At 50.1% G+C, this 19,654-nt stretch overlaps 1 protein-coding gene across 1 annotated transcript in view; it reads right to left on the bottom strand.

Annotated features, from left to right (window-relative positions):
* Positions 1-1,135: 1,135 nt before the first annotated feature.
* The window catches only part of NLRP5 (NLR family pyrin domain containing 5), a 32,496-nt gene continuing 13,977 nt past the window's right edge, over positions 1,136-19,654 (bottom strand). The window contains exons 4-12 of the mRNA XM_045986821.1: positions 16,427-18,072; positions 15,062-15,232; positions 13,582-13,749; positions 10,714-10,884; positions 8,621-8,791; positions 6,414-6,584; positions 4,472-4,642; positions 3,007-3,177; positions 1,136-1,268 (exon numbers count right to left, since the gene is read on the bottom strand). Of these exons, the coding sequence (XP_045842777.1) occupies positions 1,136-1,268; positions 3,007-3,177; positions 4,472-4,642; positions 6,414-6,584; positions 8,621-8,791; positions 10,714-10,884; positions 13,582-13,749; positions 15,062-15,232; positions 16,427-18,072 (2,973 nt within the window). The remainder of the gene's footprint in view (positions 1,269-3,006; positions 3,178-4,471; positions 4,643-6,413; positions 6,585-8,620; positions 8,792-10,713; positions 10,885-13,581; positions 13,750-15,061; positions 15,233-16,426; positions 18,073-19,654) is intronic.

Below are 19,654 nucleotides of genomic sequence, written 5' to 3'. Positions count from 1 at the left end.
AGCAGAAGCCCAAGGAAACTTCGAGGCTGGCCTTTCTCCTCCGCTTGGTCTGAACTTTCCATCGGCCGCATCACAGGGCTGAGAGGCGGCAGGCAGAGCCCCTGTAACCTGAGCCCACAGGGAACCAGCCTTAAACATTTCCAGGTTTGCAGAAATGGTGCTTGAATTCTAAGACCAATGAGTTAATTGTGCGTTGCGTAGAGCCTGGCACACAGGAAGGGCTGTCTTAGCTACCATCGTCATAGACCAGAGCCATAAACGGAAGGACAGAGGGAACGGACACACTGGTGAGAACACAAGAATTTCCCACTTTCCTAGGAAAAGACTGGTCTGTAGCCATGGTAACAAGCAGCTACCCAGCCAGGGGTAAACCGGTTAAATGGCTCCAAGACAGCTTGCCCCAGGGAACATGCTTGACAAGCCAACGAAGGACTCCCCTCAGCTTCCGAGAACTCAGCCGGTCATGCGGGGTTCACTCTGATGAGCACGCCTGTGCATGCCAAGCGGTCTTACCCGAGGAACTGCAGGTCACAACTCTCCGCAGAGACTCACCCATCCCTGAACTCCACGCTTCCCCCAAATCCCAGCCTACGGAACATCAGCCTGCACTTCTCGGAGACCGTGGTAGACCAGTTCTGCAGGACGCTAAGCATTTCGTTCATTTATGTTGAGAGAGTGATGCTCACACCACCCTTTGCCTTTCAGATTGTGCTTTAATTTTTTCTAACACCAACAGGCTTGTATCAGCCACATCTGGGGGCCACTCTTAGGACCTAAGTCCTCCCACTCTTCCCCTGGATCATATCCCCACTGCTGGGGATCACGAGGTGCTTATTCCCTAAATGCTCCCAGTGCTTATTTTATTTGGTTTTCTCCATATGCCCGAGGGAGGACAGACATGTCACAGACACTGAGATCCTAGGGTCAGAATGTCACAGCCCATGTTGGGGGCAAATGCAATAACTGAATTACATGGGATACGTGAGAATGGTCACCAGTGAGGGTTTCGTGAGAACTGGGACTCGTATTCCATTTCTGAGAGGGAGCTCCTGGGTACAGCTTGCCCCAGAAGACTGCTTTTATGTTCCTCCATCAGAGCGCGTGTGTGCGTGTCGGTGGGGGGCGGTTCTTGTTTTCAGTTTTTCCACCAGTACCGGTCATCTTCATCAGTAGAATACCAGCTGTCACCAATTATCATCTGTGGCTTTCGTCGCTGGACCTCCTCTAGCAGCTTCCTTATTTGAGTGGGATATTGCCATTTCCGCAACCTGGGGAGGTGGGAAGGGGACATATTACTCTGGGGATTTGCTTCTCCTTTCCTCAAAAGTCCTGGAAACCCCACCAAGGATCTGAAGACTCTTCTCGTACTCTTTTTTTTTTTTTTTTAAAGATTTATTTATTTGACAGACAGAAATCACAAGCAGGCAGAGCAGCAGGCAGAGAGAGAGAGGGGGAAGCAGTCTCCCTGCTGAGCAGAGAGCCCGATGCGGGGCTTGACCCCAGGACCCTGAGACCATGACCTGAGCAGAAGGCAGAGCCTTTAACCCACTGAGCCCCCCAGGCGCCTCGTTTCTCGTACTCTTGAGGTGCTCCGCAGAAGAGTAGATCCCTGCGTGTAAAGGTGCGCTGGGACGAATTCGTGCCCCACTGAGCTTCTGTAAGCATCTGCCCCTCACCACGGTCCCCAGAGACAGGCACAATCACTCACCCATCCATAAACTCCTTCCTGAGAACCTGCTTCGTGCTGGGTCCTGTGACAGGGTTTGGAGGCAAGCGGTGAGTAAGGCTACGTGCCTGCCCTCGGGAAGCGTGTGTGGTAGGCAGGAGAAGGAGGTATTCAGTAGGCGCACAGCATCATCTCCGTCTTACGGACAGGGAAATTGGCTCCTGGAGGGTCCGTGAGTAAAATCCAGGTCTGACTCTTCAGCTGCCGAGTCCCATGATCACAGGCTCAGTTTGCCCAAAGCTACACTGCTTTGTGAGTCGTTGATACAAATATGTTCTCTTTCAGCCCAGTCTTCTGCCTTTGCAGCTTATTTGCTGAGAGATCACTGGGAGTTCTCCCTGACCACACCGAGGTCTCTGAGTCTGCAGAGCTGTGCCTTCCAGTCCGTCCCAGCCCTCACATCCCCCACTACAATCACCCTGTTATGTCTGTACGCCAACACCGATCCCTGTAGGACCCCAGCCACAGTCTGCTGTTGAAACGAACAGAGACCAGCCAACCTCAGCAGGCTGGTCCGTCTTAACCATTTTTCGGTGGGTGGTTGGGCGGCCATCTCCGCCATCTGTCCTCATGACTTTTCATCCTCCCAGCTGACACTCTGTGCCCATCACACACCGACTCCCCACCCCACTTCCCCAGCCCCTGGCGCCGCTGCTGACCTTTGGTCTCTATGACTTTGCCTGCTCTGGGGACCTCACTCAAGTAGGACCCTGCACTATCCTCTTCCTGCCTCTGACTGACTTCACTGAGCATAATAACCGGGAGGTTTGAGCCTGTTACAACAGGTGTCAGGACGTTCTTTGGTTTTAAAGGTGAGGGACAGTCCACTGTGTGGACAGATCACGCTTCATTCACCCATTTGCTAGACAACAGATGCCTGGGCTCCTTCCACCTCTGGACGTCTGTGAATGATGCTGTTGTGAACGCGGGTGAACAAGTAATTCTTCTAGATCCTGATTTCAGTCCTGTCGGGGTGCGCTCAGAATTGTTGGGTCATACAGAAATTCTACTTCTGAAGGATGAACATCTCATTTGTATGTTGTCTCTCCATTCTTCCTCATTCCTTCCAGAAGTAAGGCCCGTGATATCAGGCACCTTGCCTCTGTCTCTACCCCTGCATCCCCAGGACGGTGCCTGGAGCACAGTGGGCACTTACTGGTTGAACAAGGATCTGGTTGTCAAGCTACCTGTCAGCCTCGGGATAAAGGGTTTCTCCCCCAGCCAGCATGCCCGCAGCAGAAGGGGGTGTGTGTCTCGGAAGACAATCGCCAGGGACTCACCCGATTATCTGTAGGCTGCACGTGGGCTGCGCGAAGGCCAGACACAGCGTTGTCATTCCTTCAGGGCCGAGATCGTTCCGCATCAGATTCAAGCTCGTCAGGCGCTGGCTGCCGAGGACAGCCGAGGCGAGGGCCTCGCAGCAAGCAGAAGTCAGTCCACATGCCTCCAACCTGCAGGGCCAACACGCCAAGAAATGCCTCCAAAGTTCAGGGAATGACCCTTCAACCCATCAGACGTCCAGGGCAATATTTAAGATGGGGGGTGGGCCCTACCCCTGGCGTTTCTGGTCCCGCAGTTCTGGGACAGGAACCTGGACATTTGCATTTCTGACAATTCCCAGGCAATGATGCTACCCACCACGGCTGCTGGTTCTCCTGTTAAGAGGCGCTGGGTGACGTAATGACAGTTGTGGGAAGAATACAAGGTAATGGGAGAGAGCGCTTGCAACCAGGGAACAAGACAAGGAACAGGGAGAAAGACTTGCTGAGAACCTGCATTTCACCCGGAACCCGAGAGACAAGAAGGAAGCCAGGTGGACGGGGCAGAAGTAGTGACAGGGGGTGGGGAATTGCGCACGCTGGCCCTCGCGGGAGGGAGGCTGGGACACGTCTGAGCCACGGACAGTGAGCCACAGGGGAGATGGCCATAGGGGAGCCAGAGGCTCCCTTGCGAGAGGAGGTTGGGCATTTTAGGTCACATTAAGGATTTAGGATTTTATCCTAGGAGCCGCCGATGGCTGGACAACTTCGTGAGATGTAATAACTGGATGGCAGCCGCGTTCTCCAGTGTTGGAGACACGTGTTGAGGTACTCAGAGGGGGACGACAAGCTATGAAATGGTTTACCAGATGGAGCGAAACACTGGCCATCGTTTAAACTGGGCGGTGAGCAAGCAGGTTTTTAATGTCCCAATCATTCTAGATGTTGTGTGTTTGGGAACTTCTTGTGATAGGTAAGAAGTCATGGGGTGTGCTTGGGTAGTTTTAACTGCCTCTAGTTGGATGGTGAGGTAGGTTTGAATAAAGCTTACTGTTATTATTGGTTTTGCTTCTAACATACTATGGGAACCTCCATGAAAACAGGAAGTCTCAATGAGGCAGGCTGTGGAAAGAGGCAAGGGGAGGGAATTCCGTGAGCGCACAAGGCACAGCATGGATCCCCCGCAGGAGTGAGGTTAGGCTGAAAGCGGTAGGGATCCTTCCTTCATTGTTTCAGAAAGAAGGGAGCGTGGGGACAGATATCAAGTGATTCGTGGTGGAACGTCCAAGGCTTTCCCAGGAAATGGCTTTATGTTGATGCGAAGGGGTTGAGCTCATTTCTTGAGCAGCTGCAGAACACAACGCGGAGGGTTCCGATGGGGTCGTGAGCGTGGGAACACCGCTCCTTCAGCAACGGAGTGCTCAGCGCCCCCATCCACCTCCCCAGCCCTCACGCTGGGGGCCACGAGCCCGCGCCACGCACTCACCCCAGCCTCCGCACAGAAGCCCTCCGGTGCCTCAGCCCCTCGCACAGCGCCGTGATGCCGTCATCTCCCAGGGCGTTCACCGCCAGATCCAGGCTTTTCAAGTGTTTGTTCCTCGTGATCATGCAGGACAGCTTCTTGCAGCCAGCGGCCGTGAGATGACACTTAGCCAGCCTGCAAGAGGAGAACCCGTGTCCTTTGAGTAGCTTGCTAGAGGGGTGGTGCCCAGAAGCCTCGGTGGGGCTGACTCCTTCGGCACCAGGAACCTTTCTGTCCGTCCCTGGGAACGGCTCGGTCTGGGCAGTGTCCGGGGCTCAGGTGAGGAGGACTGGTAGTTGCAGGCGGGGAGCTCGCGGGATGGGGCTGGAGGGATCTTTGGAAGAAGAAGAGAGCCTGTCAGAGGGTGCTTCCCACCTGCAAGTGAAATACAGATTCTCCCTGGTGGATGGAGAGAAAGAGATGGAGAAAAACACAAGTGAGGAGAAGCTGGGAGTGTCCCCGAGAGGGTGAGAAACGAGGACAGATGACAGAAGCTACTGAAATGCTAGATGGGGTTGGGGTCTGAAAGGAGAGGGGTCTTGTGCTTCTGTTCCCAGCATGAATGGGGAGGATGGGGACGGAGAAGGCCCCAGTGGGTGACTCATCTGCTTGATGATGGAAACAGCTCTGCGGTCGGCTGTCTTCATCTAAGAATAGAACCATCCCCTGGGGATGAGAGCGCCCAGCTTCATGAGGCGTCCACACTGAGAATGAGCAAGAGCTCAGCTGCTAGGGCTCACACCTGCCCACCAGGTGGAATGGCCAAGCCTCAGATGCCAGCAAGGGTCAGTGATGATAGTGAGGATGTGACCCCCAGCACGTAAGTGTGACCCCAAAGAAGCGGCACCTCCAAGTGATTAAGCTTTAGTGTCTACACCGTGCCAGAGTAGGGCTTGAGATGACGGGTTCGTGCAAACAAATGTAGGAATGGGCACTTGGGTGGGGAGCACTCAGATCTGTGGGCTACGATCTCTATCCAGTTTCTTTCTTTTGTTTATTACTGGAGAAGGAGAGAGGTTACAACGGCCCTACTCTTTGGTTCGCTGATTCTACCTTTGTCACTGAGAAGAAGGTACTACCAAGTACACAAAGATTTAGAAGGCACGCATGACCAAAACATTGGGCAGAAGCTCAGTGTCCAGTTCTGGGGGATTGTTAAAGTTATGATGCATCATTAAGTGGAATCCCATACCTTACCTAGTTTAGGATTATGGTCTGCAGATCCTCAGGTGAGACCAGAAAACCAGGTTTTGGCTCCTAAGGGACTTCTGGTCTCCCCTGGAAATGACTGGTCGGGGGACTACATGAGTCTAGACACGGGAAATATTGAAAGCGCTGGGCCCGCCATGTGGCAAGAACCCTCTCAGCAGTAACTGCTGGAATCCTTTCTTTGTAATGATTGTGCCTCCAGGAGGAATTTGCGGAAGTATTCACAGCATTTGCTGCTTGGTGGTTAGCCTGGGGATGTATTTCTGCTCATCAAGGACTTTTAACTTTCCTGTAGTCTGTTTAAGGACAGAATACTCTTACTGAATAGAAACATTTCAATAAAAGCTAAAGAAATTGAGCCCCAGAGGGAGAAGGTGTTGAGAGCGCATGCAGAATGAACAGCTGAAGAGTCACTTAGGGCAAGCAGAGGTCTTGTGAGAGGTGAACGGGTTTTGGAAATCGAGGGTGACATAAGCTCCAAAAATGCTGTCACGGGGCTCCTGTCCGGACTCCTTCCCGTGTCCTTCCCACGCTCACTGTGGCAGACATGGGACAATAGGAGCATCCGCTGACCCAACTAGACCCAATTACCAAGAACGAAGTTTTGGTACCCGTCTTCCCACTCACATCTCGACTTGCTAGGAACCCCAGACCCCAATATGGGACAGCTGACCCCCCAACCACTGTTGAAACTTACTCCAGTTCCTGGAGGTGACAAGACGGTTCCATCAGGACCTCGCAGAGAAGGTTCATCCCATCATCTTCCACAGGGTTCATGCTAAGGCTCAGATGCGTCAGACGTTTGTTGCCCATAAGTGCGAACGCAAGAAAGCCACAGCCGGCGACATCCAGGTTGCACTCATTTAGTCTGTGGGACGCACACAAGGGAAAGAGGAAGGTCATACCCATGACTTGGCATCACCTTGGGTAAGTCACTTCTGTTGGCCTCAGCTTCCTCCTCCTTTAAGAGGGAATTATGTAAGGGGACACTTAAGGAGGTTTCGGCTTGGGTGACAGGATGACCGTGAAGTGCTTGGCACAAGTCTGGCCAGATGCATGCACCAGATGTTCAAGATCCTCTTTTTAATTTTCCTTCATACTGGACATGTCACTTTCCTATGGCACCCTAATTACCACGAACTTAGTGGCTTAAAACACACATCCATCTCACAGTTTTGGAGTTCAGCGGATTTTTACTGAGCTAAAAATCAAGGTGTCAGTAGGGCTGTGTTCCTTCTGGAGACTCCAGGGGAGAATTGGTTTTCTTGCCTTTTCTGGCTTTTTATAGGGCTGCTCAAGTCTTTGGTTCCCAGTCTTCAGTCAGCATCCCCTGTTACTACATCTCCTCTCCCACTTCTCCTCCTTTCCCTCATAACAACCCCTTCGAGGACATTAGGGCTACTCAGACAATCCAAGATAATTTCCCATCTCAAAGTCCTTAATTTGACCACACCTGCAAAATCTCTTTTACCACGTGAGTTTACATATTTACAGGGATTAGGACATGGACATCTGGGGGGGCACTCTTCTGTCTACCAACCTCAGTATCTCTCCATCACTTACTCACTGAGGAACCTTGGAGCCCACAAGGTAGACAAGCACGTTCAAGGTATATTCTTTAACAGAATTTATGGCCACAGGTAGACCATTAGCCTATGTTGATTTTTTGAATTACAGCGTTATTGGTGAGCTAACTGGTCAGTGGGGGTGAAATGGCAGAAAGGGAAGGAACCCCAGCAAGGCAAGCTGACGTGTGGAACAGGTGTGACGCCGGTCTCTTGTTCTCACCAGCCGACCAAAGATGTGGGCTGGAAGAGGACCGCGGCCACGGGGTGGCAGCTGTTAAAGCATTTAGGGAGACTGCTTGCTGTCCGCTGGCCAGAGGACAAGGCCTCCCCTAGCTATGCGCGTGGTGACGTCTGGAGTGCTGGGACACTACCTCTGTGGCTGCCGACCCTGGGTCACCATTACCGTCATCTGAAAATCTCAGTTATCCAGCTTCCCCTCCCAGAACCCAAGCTCTGTGAAGTCAGGGACCGCACTGGTCGTCTCCACATCACCAACAACCTAGAACATTCACCAGTCGCCTGTGCTTAATGGTGTCAGTCCTCATTATTCATGGGCTGTGCGTTTGCACGTTTGTCTGCTTGCCAAGATTTGTCCGCTGCCGCCCGAATCCATCCTTGTGGTCCTTGTGGTCCTTCACGGACGCACGTGCGTGTGCACAGCAGAGAAATATTCCAGCCGCCTGATGCACACACTCCCCACGGAGGGTGAACTCGTTTCAAATTTGTTGTCAACAGATCTCCTTTCCATGATCCAGTTAGTGCCACGTTTGTTAGCATTTTTGTGGTTTTTGTTGGTGACTCGGTTGTTTAAGTTGTGGTGCTCACGAGTGGAGCTGACGTCGGGCCCCGCGTTCCTGCGCACGAGCAGCTGTGCTGGAGCCCAGAGAACACGCTTGGTAGAGGAGCTTTGTTCCGCCACGAGTTACGGCGCTGTGGGCCCAGAGCGCCACGAGAACGAATCAGCTACAGGTATTCCATAAGGGGTCTTCAAACAGAAACACACAAAGCAAGGTTAGGCGCCGGCTGGTTGATGAAAATGAGACCGGAGGCTCTCAAGGACCTAGCCCTGTGTTCCCCTGCGAGCGATGGTGACTTTGTAGACCAGAACTGTAGGAAAGAACCAGAACTGCCTGTATTTGGATAAACGAGGACTTCCCACTGCAGGAAAGCAGGCAGAGGTGGGCATCTCCACGCACAGAGGGAATCCGTGGAGACGGGAGGGGGCCCTTATCCGTCCCCTTCACTGTGCAACCATGCTCCCACGGCTCTGAGCTTGGCGAGGGGGACATGCTGTTTGTGAAAAGGCAATGCCCCCCAGAAAGCGAGCTGGACTCACATCAAGCTCTGTAGCCCACAGCTGGGCAACTTTATAGCTCGACATAACAGATTCATGCCTTCGTGCCCCAGGCTGTTGCTTGACAGGCACAGGTGCGTCAAACTCTGGTTGCTGATGAGGGCCGAGGCCAGGTCCCGGCAGTCGGCAGCTGTGAGGCCACAGTTCCCCAGTCTGCAAGGAGAGAGCCCCCGGGGGGGAAGCATGAGGTCTGTTCTGAAAGTTCTCTCCATCCCTCCCTCCCTCCCAAGGAAGGGCCGGAAATGCCAGCCCGCGGCTGACCGTGCCCTTGCAGACATGGTGATGTCACACTGTGTCTTGGGTTTAACTTGCAAACCCGACCCTGATGCTCTGGGTGGCCTGGGTGATGAGAACTGCCATCACCCACAACGGGAAACACATGGACAAGGTCAGCCTGCTCCCCCTCCAGGTGTCTTTGCTCCTCACACATGCCATGAGGTGTTGCTGAGATGAGGGACGCCCCATTTAGAAGGTGACCTTCCCAGTCCATCTGCGTCTCAGAGCTCAGTACACAATAACACTTGAAAACGAGAAGTTCGTTGTACTTCTCTCATGGGATTGTGGCAAAGTTAAATGAGCTAACACATCTAAAGTGCTTAAAACTGTAAAAACAAGCATTTACTCCATATTACCAAGAGTGGCTTATTTGGATGAAGAACTACTGGCTGGCTTAGATTAGAAGGGGGTCAGGATATGTAGTCCTGAAATACGTCACTTTGGCATAAGGATGATCTTGAGCTGAAAGCAGCTGAGAAAAAGGAGACACAGGAAGGGCTCTGTGTTCTCCCCCATCTGCCTAAAATAGGGCATGGATTTCCCTTATACGTGTGTCCCTCCTCTTTGGTACCAGCAAGAGAATAACCCTTGTCACCAGAGATGGACAGGACATGGAGAAGAGTCATCATATAACCCTTACCATTAGTTCCTTCTCATATACTAGTCACCTACCCACAATTTATCAGCCCCTAGAAGCCCCAAATGCCTTTTGTCTAGTCACTTCTCTCCAATTTAGTGTAACTTTGGTAAAATGACATAGAAGCTTGAGTCTAACCACTTCTTTGGGTTTCTCACATCTTTTCTGTGAAGCCTCCTTGCCCATTAAAAAAAAGTAGTACCAATAAAATATGTGCCCTTTCTCTTGTCAATCATCAGTTTAATTTGCAGGCCTCAGACACTGAACATAAGAGGATAGAGGGAATGTCTAACCCCTATAGACTGAGGGAGAAAAGATATGTTGGCTTCTAAGGTGATCTTCTCCCCCTCAGGACTTTATAATGTAATTTGTGCCATTTTGTTTTTAATTTTTTCTATGACTTTAGACTCAAACTCCCCATAAAAGCGGGATGTTATTGACATGGCATGCTTTGGGAGAGGTGCGGGAAACAACTTTGCCCAGACTGTAGGTCATCCAGGGGGAGATTTCCGAGCCTTAGATGTCAAACCAGAGCTCAGGTTATAGTTTTGCCTTTTATTCCCTATGTGGCCCTAGACAAGAGATGTCCCTTCTTCTGGATTCTATTTTCCTTATCAGCCAATGGGGTGGAAATAATTCCTAGCCGGCAGGTTGTGAGGATGGCATTCATGGGATGAGAACCCTCAGCACACAGCCTGGCGTTCTAGGACCTCATGGATGGCAACTCCAACCGCAGGCTAAGACTCTGGGATTTTGGCACTGGTGAAGCTTTCCAGTATGTAACACAGCAGTACTAACTATGAGCACAATGCCGTATGAGATCCCAGATCTTACGTGTCTTTTAACGGTGCATCTGTACCCTTTAAACAATTCCTCCCTGTTTTTCCTCTTGACTGCCAGCCTCTGGCAGCCAACATTCTTCTCTCTGGTTCTATGCCTTTGGCTTCTCCCCTAGACTTTTGTATTATTCAGAGTTTGGTAGCAAAGACACAGATGTTATTTACTGTCTTTTTTATACCTTAATATCGGGGCACTCCCATGGTGTCAGAACTCCCATTCTAACTCTTGGCTTAGGCACCCACTAACTCCCCTCGCTCCTCCCCCACCACCTGGGCCGTGTCGTTAAGAGAAAGGATCCCTGCTGGAAAGAAATGCGACTCACACCAGCTTCTGCAGAGCGCACTGCGAGGCTGTCAAGGACTCACAGAGAGCCTTTATGCCCTGGGTCGCCACCTTATTTCCTACCAGGCTGAGAGATTTTAGGCTGAAGGATGTGACAAGGATCTGGGAGATCACCAGGCAACAGGCGGGGGTTAGTCCACAGTGATCCAACCTGCAGAGATAAACAACGGGAAACACATTCTCATTTCTTTCCCCAAAGCAAATTTCCCTGTGTGCCAACTACTCTGGCCATGTGGCTGATTTCTGGACACGGTTTGCTCTAGGCTCAGGGTCTGAGCATCTGCTGTTCCTCGTGTTTGCACCGCCCCTCCTCATCCCCAACCCTTCATCTTTATGTGGTTCGGTTTTTCATTCAGTATCACCTCTACTGCATCAGCCAGGCTCCAGACCTTACCTAACTGCTGGCCCACCCCACCTCACCCAAAACCCCTCTCCAGCATCACTTCATGCATAGCAAGGATCGCCAATGTTTGCACTTAAAAAAACTGAAGTATATCTTACATGTAACATTGTATAAGTTTAAGATATAAGCATGTTGATTTGAAGCATTCATGTACTGCAGTGTGATTGCTGTGGTATCAGTAGTGGGTACCTCCATCAGGCCACGCAATTATTTCTTTTTGTGGTGGAAATAGTTAAGACCTAGTCTCTTAGCAAGTTTTATGTTGATAGTACAATGTTGTTGTCTATGAGTATTAAACTGTGCCCTAGGTCTCCAGGACCTGTTCACCTACTAGTTGCAAGTTTGTATCTTTCAACAACATATTTCTTCTTTCCACCCCCACCCCAGTGGCTGATAAACACCATTTCACTCTGTTTTTAGGAGTTCAGCTTATTTAAGGTTCCATACGTGAGATCATAGGGTGTCTGTCTTTCTCTGACTTGTCTCAGTTTGCATGATGTCCTCAAGGTTCCTGCGTGTTGTTGCAAATGGCAGAATTTCCTTCTTTCTTGGGACTGTTTGCACTTGTTTATGGTTTGTCTTCCTCTCTGGGATGGCATCTCGATGACCCTGGCTTGGGACGGCGGACGCACGTGGGGCAAAGCCAGACACTTGTCCACAGTTGCTCTGGATCCATTAAAGCTCAAAACAGACCTTGTGTTTCTCCATCTCAGCAGAAGCATCTGGTACCAGCATCTTTAGACCAAGTTAATCTAATCAGCAAAAGACATGCCCGGGATCTACAAATCCGTGGTAACAGCCCCGAACTGAAAAGGACCAAAACGCCCCCCGACAGGTGAATGGCTGAATCCGTCCTACTGAGCCGTACTTAGCACTGAAAATGAGCATGCCGCTGACAGATGCATCCGAGGGGCATCAGCTGATTGAAAAAGAGCCGATCTTGGGGGCGGGTGCCTGGGCGGCTCAGTCGGTTAAGCATCTGACTCTTGATTTTGGCTCAGGTCCTGATCTCAGGGTCATGAGATCGAGCCCCACATCAGGCTCCACACTAAGCATGGAGTCTTCTTAAGAAGACTTAACCCCACTCTTGCTCTAAATAAATAAATAAATATATATATAAAAATTTAGATTTAGATTTAAATATATATATCTAAATGTATATATATTTACCTAAATATATTTATCTAAATTATCTAAATATATTTATCTAAATCTAAATATATGTATATATTTAAAAAGAAAGAAAAAAGCCCGTCAGAGGGCAGTGACATACTATAGGATTCTACTTAGAAAGCATTGTCCAAATGACAAAATTACGGAGATGGAAAACATCAGTTGTTTTCAGGGATTAGGGATGGTGTGGCTGGAAAAGGGAACAGGGTGATGACCCTCGATCTTGGGTACGGTATGGTTTTACGAGTCCCCGCCTGTGACCAACAGGCAGAGAAGGACCCCTCCGTGTGATGGTCCGTGTCAGGGTCATGGTTCCGTAAGGTACAACCCTGAGAGAAACTGCCAGGAGGGTGCCTGTCACCTCAGTTTTTATCTTTATGAGACACTGATGATCACAGCTTTGTAGCAAAGCTTGAAATCAGGCAATGTAATGCTTCAGTTTGGGTTTTCTTTTTCAACATTTCCTTAGTGATTCGGGGTCTCTTCTGATTCCATACAAATTTTAGGAATGTTTGCTCCAGCTCTTAGAAAAATGCCGGTGGAATTTTGATCGGAATGGCATTGAAAGTATAGATTGCTCTAGGCAGTATAGACATTTTAACAGTTTATTCTTCCGATCCAAGAGCATGGAACGGTCTTCCATTTTTTGTGTCTTCTTCAATTTCTTTCATGAGCGTTCTGTAGTTCCTTGAGTACAGGTCCTTTACCTCTTTGGTTAGGTACAGTAAATGGAATGCTACAGTAAATGGAATAGATTCTCTAATTTCCCTTTCGGTATTTTCATTGTTAGTGTATAAGAAAGCCACTGATTTCTGTACATTGACTTTGTATCCTGCCACATTACTGAATTGCTGTATGAGTTCTAGTAGTTTGGGGGTGGAGTCTTTGGGTTTTCCATATAAAGAATCATGTCATCTGCGAAGAAGGAGTTTGACTTCTTCCTTGCCGATTTGGATACCTTTTATTTCTCTTTGTTGTCTGATTGCCGTTGCTAGGACTTCTAATACTATGTTGAACAAGAGTGGTGAGAGTGGGCATCCTTGTCGTTACCTTTTCATCATAGTGAAATATGCATAATGACGTTTACCGCCTTGCCTGTAGGTGCACAGAGGGACATGTGAGGTCTGCCCATGGACGCTGCTGCCCGTCCACCACCCCCACCTCCGGACGGCCCTCTTCCTCTCTCACAGGTTTGCAGCTTGCTGTGAACATTTAGAAAGGAAAGCTGACAAGGGCAAAACTGAAAATGCAGCAGCCATGCCCAGAGTGTACCTGAGTGACTCCAGCAAGCAGCTTGGGTGTCTCAGCGCTTGGCACGCCATCGTCAGGTCGGCCTCCTTCAGGCAAGTGCGCTCCAAGTTCAGGTATTTCATGTTGCGGTTGGTAATGAGAACCGTCCAGAGATGACGAAGGCCCAGGGGAACCTGTGCATCTTTAAATCTACCCAAGAGAAAGTGGAAAATACGCTCGAGACCCGGGTGACAGCTGTGTCGTTCCAGTTTTCCTCTCACCATTTGCATTTATGTGATCGTAAAGATTTTGAAAATCGTGTAAGTGATCTCTACACCCAGTGCGAGGCTCGAGCCCACAATCTCCAGATCAAGGGTTGCATGCTCTACCCACTGAGTCGGCCAGGTGACCCACGCTGACTTAATTTAAAGCAACAAATTCATGAGCATATATGAGGCGTCAGGCACTGGAAACAGTATCAAGGGACGCTGATACCCCGAGATCTCAACAAGGAGCTGAAGGAGAGAGTTACGCTGACGAGTGAAATACACTCAGTCCATTGAGAATGGAGCTCCAGGGGCGTCTGGTTGGCTCAGTTGGAAGAACAGGCAACTCTTGATCTTGGGGTCATGAGTTCGAACCCTGTGCTGGGTATAGAGATTGTTTAAAAATAAAATCTTAAAAAAAGAAGAGAGACTAGAACTATAAACAGATATGGTCAAATTCAGGCTGAAAAGAAAGGTCAAATATCAGACGAGCGTGTATATCGTGACACCATTTGGATTAAAAAAAGTCATTTGCCAATATATACATATAGTTGCATGGGAAGCTTTTGAGTTGTTAATAAGGGAGGTAGGAAGTTGAAGAGGATTTACTGGAAACCCCTATAATATCCGAATCTCATTACCACACATGATGGGTTACTGCTGTGTTACAAATACACACATGATGGGTTATTGTGTTACAAATATAGTGACAACACTGACTTGGGCTCATCACTGCCTGGCAGGAGCTAAGAGTGGGGGTTCCTAGGGGCAACGCTGCAGAACCTTTGTCGGTGGCAGAACTAGCACTTCATCTCCTACTCCAGGAGCCTGGGGAGTACCCTGAGGTCTACCACAGACCCAGGACCTTACCAGGTGTTCAAATATTTGTTACCTTATTAACGAACCTAAAAGCACTAAGAACTGATTTAAAGCCTCCCTCAAGTCAAGTACTTTGGTCTTGCCGTGGCCTCACGCTCCAGCCATTTGCCTACAAGGAGCTCCCCATACCTTTGTCCCTACTAAAAAAAACTCCTATTCATCCTTCAATACCCAGAGTGAATGAGCCTGCCTCCATAATCCCTTCACAGAGTCTTTAGTTTCCCCCCATTATGTGCTTTTGGGAACTTGGCTGCTGTATCTTCCACAACAGCTGTCCCCTCTGATTACATTCTTAGATGGATCTTTTCTGGTAGATGGGAGGAGAGCAGGGACATAGCCACACCAAGGGGCATGTGAGGGGTGCTGGGAAGCCTTACATCAGATTCTGTATTTTACATGTTGGCTGCCTCAGCTTGATGCACAGGGTCTTCATGGCCCGCTCATTCAGGATGCTGCCGCTCAGGTCGAGCTCCCGCAGGCTTGGGTGGGTGCCGAGCGCGACGCAGAGACTTTCCCAGCACTCGGCAGCAAGGGCCTTGGCTGGCATCCTACAACAGAGAAAGAAATCGACACTGGCTTCCACAGGATGGGATTTAGCATGAGCAACCGCCCCAGCGGTATCAGAGGAGAGGAACCAGTGTAGGACGGCAGGACCGGCACGGCTTCAGAGGCGCTCAAGTCAACTTAGTGACGCGCCTTGTGCTTTCATTGCCTGCTCTCACGCCCACCCCGCCCCCTGAACATTTTAATACCCCAGGGGAGGACAGGCGAAGACAGCATGGAGTCGCCAGCCCTTGAACTAGGTTTACCCTGAGATTCTGGCTCCCTCTTGAATGGAAAAGGGTGCAGCCACTGTGGAAATCAGTATGGAAGTTCCTCAAAAAAGCAAAAATAAAGCTACCCTATGATCTAGGAATCACATTTATAGGAAAGAACTGAAATCAGGATCTGTGCACTAGATTATCCCCGACAGCCAAGATTCGGAAACAATGTAAATGTCCACTCACAGCTGACGGATGAATGAAGAAAATGTCACTCACTCACATTCACACACACACACACACACACACACACACACACACACGAATGGTACTCAGCTTTTAAAAAGAAGCAAATCCTGCCATTTGCAAGAGCAGGAATGAACCCTGAGCACCTTATGGTAAGTGAAATAAGCCAGTAACAGACAGACGCATCCCGTCTCACATGTAACATTTAAAAGAGCCAAACTCGGTGGTTGCCTGGGGCGGGGGGCGGTGATGCTGGTGGAGTTTCGGTTACACGAGACGGATGTCTAACGAGTAACTAACTATGTGAGGTGGTGGGTATGGTAATTACCTTAATCATGGTGATGATTTTACCAAATTGTACATCTTAAATAAGTACAATTTTCATTTGTCAATTATACCTCCATGAAGATGGGAAGGAAAGGCTGTGCCTGGGCGGCTCCGTCGGTTAAGCATCTGCCTTCAGACTGAGCCTGCTCCGTGGGGAGTCTCCTTCTCCCTCTCCCTTTGCCCCTTCCCTAATTTATTGCCCTCCCTAATAAATAAAATCTTTAAAAAAAAAGAGGGCATGTGTGGTGGTGGGCACTGGGTGTTCTACTCAACTAATGAGTTGTTGAATATGACAGCAAAGCCTAAGGATGTATTACACGTTGGTTGACTGAGCATAATAAAACAAAGAGGATAGGAAGAAAAAAAGACTAAATGGTAAAATAAAAAAAAGTAAAATGAAGGACTCACCCTTGGGCAATGAGGGGCTGCGCGTCAGAGAACTCGTCCTTCCAGAGGCTCTGCGGGACTTCGACGCGGATTCTCCACAAATACCGGCACCGCTGCAGACAGAAGGCGGACACCAGCAGGTCCGTCCGGTGCTCTATCGGAAGCCAAACTTCCTGGAAGCTGTCCAACGCCAAGCGGACAAACTCCTCGTCCTGAGTCTCAAAAAGGCAGTGGAAGGCATCCAGCGAGTCCGGCGGGGTGCAGGTGCCCGGCTGCCGCCCCAGCAGAGAGATCCAGCTCAGAAGCCCCCGCTTCAGCGCCCCGGGGACACAGCGCCCGAGCAGGACCTCCAGAGCCCCCGTCACCTCTTTGCTCATGAGGCCGAACAAGAACCGCTTCATCTGGTGCAGGTGGGCATCAGAGCCGGCCTGTCGGAGCTCCGCCAACCTCTGCATGAGCACAGGGCAGGGACTACACCCTGTCTCCAGTCCTTCTAGAATGTAGTGCAGGGCAGCACAGAACTCCTGCAGGCTGATGTGCAGGAAGGAGTAGCAGCACCTCTCCTGGCGGCCGTCCTGGAGGAGGAGGTCTGTGTGAAGCAGGGCAGAGAGCTCAGACTCCCGCAGTCCGTGGGCGCGGAGGTCATCTGCACAGAACACGAACTTCCCACGCCACACGCCCTGCACAGCCAGGAGGCACAGGCCCCTCCAGACGGCGGCCTCGTCCTGGCTGAGACGGCCCCGGCAGGCGTCTCGCGGGCCGAGCCGGTGGAACACAAACGTGGCGTACAAGCTTGTGAGAGTGTGGCAGGGACGGGGAAGGCGCTCTCCCCACGCCTCCTGCAGGTTCAAAGCCTCACAGACTAGCGACCCCAAGATGGGGACTTGGCACGCGTCCAGCAGCGAGCGGCTGTCAGCCAAGGCACGCAAGACTTGCATCTTCTGATGCTCGTTCTTTGTGTGCCGAAGGAGCAGCCGGACCCTCTTCTCCACGGAGATGCCCCCCACGAGCAGGTAACGGGGCAACGTGAGCATGGATTTGAGCTTCTCTATGCCCGTGTCTCTGACGGTGATCATCAGCGAGGACTCCGGGAGCAGCGCTTTCTTCAGCAGACTACGCATCAGAACAGACGGGGGTCGCTTGTCTGCCCAGTCTTCACAGAGACTCGCGTCGTCGTCTTGGAAGGCGAAGTCCAGGTCATCGAAACCGTCAATGATAAACAAGAGCCTTTCTGGTTGGGACATGATCTCCATCATTGGAACCGGGGAGTCTGGCCACTCTCCGGAAATTAACTCTGCCAAGCTGCCCTCCCTCATGCACTGCATGTCTCTGGCACGGAGGAAGAAGACGTAGGAGAACCTGGCCTGGTAGAGTTCACCCCGTGCCCAGCACTGCAGGACCCTTCGGGCCAAAGCGGATTTCCCGATTCCCGATTTTCCGTGCAAAACCACGGTGCGGGGCTGGAAGCCCGTCTGGTCTGGATTGAAAGCTCCCAGCAAGGTTTGCATTTCTGGACAGTCAGAAGCAAGGTGTTCAAAACCATGGAATTCATCCGACTTTGCAGCAAATTTTGTCATCACGTAGCCCTTGTAGTCCCTTGTGTTATCTCCACGGCCCAAGTTGGACAGGGGAAGGGAGAACAAAAACAGGAAACATTTGAAGAAAGTCTGGAATTTAGGGAAAAAGAAAAACCAAAACAAACCCCCAAACCCCAGACCTAGAATCAGTGGCCCTAAGTCAGACACGGTTCTTGTGTTCCTTCTTATGACAAGCTCCGTCCCTCAAAGACCACTTCCGCAAAGCTTAGGAACATCCTACAAACTCGCTCTATTTGTCCCCTTTGACTGATCGTTTTTCTCAGCACTTAATACCCGACACATTACATCTTTGTTGGCTTCCTGTCCTTGTCCCCTCAGTAGACCCCCTGCAGGGACTTCATTATTTACTGTTGCGTCTTCATTATTCATGAGGATGCCTGGCACCCTGTGGACACTAAGTATTTGTTAAAGGAATGAGTTTTGCCCAACAGTCCTATGTGGTCTCCGAAGGACAGAAAGGCTTGGGGGAGCGGAGGATGTGTGCGCTGTGGCCTGAGTTCCAGGCTCGCGAGACAGGCGTGCATCTCCAGCAGCTCTGGCCTCCCGTGGAGAAACCCCTCCATGCAGGGGGGTCCGGCTCTGCACAAAAAGGCAATCATGGCCCTTGAAGTGAGACAGATCCTGTTTGAAATTCTACATTCTGCTGTATGCTGTCAGCTTCTGAGCCTCAGTTTCCACACCTCTGAGAGGAGATTAACATCCTCTTAAAGTGTTGCAGTGAATATTTAGGAGAGAATGTGCCTTCAAAATTTCTTAGTCCAGGGCTTAGCAAAAATGACCAGTGGCCACTACTGTCATTACAAACCACAATTCCTTCACATTATCTGCTTTTGTTTTTATCGCAGCACTTGTCCTAAATGGCAACTTTTATGCATCTGGTTGTTGTCTAGCACCTAGACTGTGGTTTAAGTTCCATGAAAGAACTTTACCTCCATACTTCCTGCCATCTGATAGGTACTCAGTAACACGAGAGAAAACCCTCCAATCCTGGGTCTTTACATTTGCCAGTAACACTATTATCTTTTTTTAAAAAAGAGGCAGCAAGCCTCTCTCTGTACGGGTGTATAAGGCAATGACTATCTCTACATAAAGCCTCTACAGAGAAGTTCTACATCTTAAACTTCATTATTCTGTCTCAGGGACAGGTATTCAGGGACTGTATTAAAACCACAGGAAGCAGGGCACCTGGGCGGCTCAGTGGGTTAAGCCTCTGCCTTTGGCTCAGGTCATGATCTCAGGGTCTTGGGATTGAGTCCCGCATCAGGCTCTCTGCTCAGCAGGGAGCCTGCTTCCTCCTCTCTCTCTGCCTGCCTCTCTGCTTACTTGTGATCTCTCTCTCTCTGTTAAATAAATAAATAAAATCTTAAAAAAATTTTTTTTAAAAAAGGATGAGCTTTTTGGTACATCAATTAAAAAAAAAAAAGAATCGAGTAACATTTCTTAGGAGAGCTTGCTGTCACCTCCTTGGTGAGCTGCGATTTCATAGAATCATGGCACCCTGGATCTCGTCTTCATTTTGTGTTTGGTTCGGTTGACATGTAACTGCACATGGCCACGTGTAGCTATTTTACCGCTACGTTCCTGTCACAGCTCTTCAGATGGTAGGTATTCCCAAAATAAATGTTGGCAGAAGGAATTGAGGGATTACTGG

Source organism: Meles meles, chromosome 19 (assembly GCF_922984935.1).
Source record: "Meles meles chromosome 19, mMelMel3.1 paternal haplotype, whole genome shotgun sequence".
Taxonomy (NCBI): domain Eukaryota; kingdom Metazoa; phylum Chordata; class Mammalia; order Carnivora; family Mustelidae; genus Meles; species Meles meles.
Note: the sequence above shows the minus strand (reverse complement) of the source record. Positions and strands in the feature narration are given on the sequence as shown.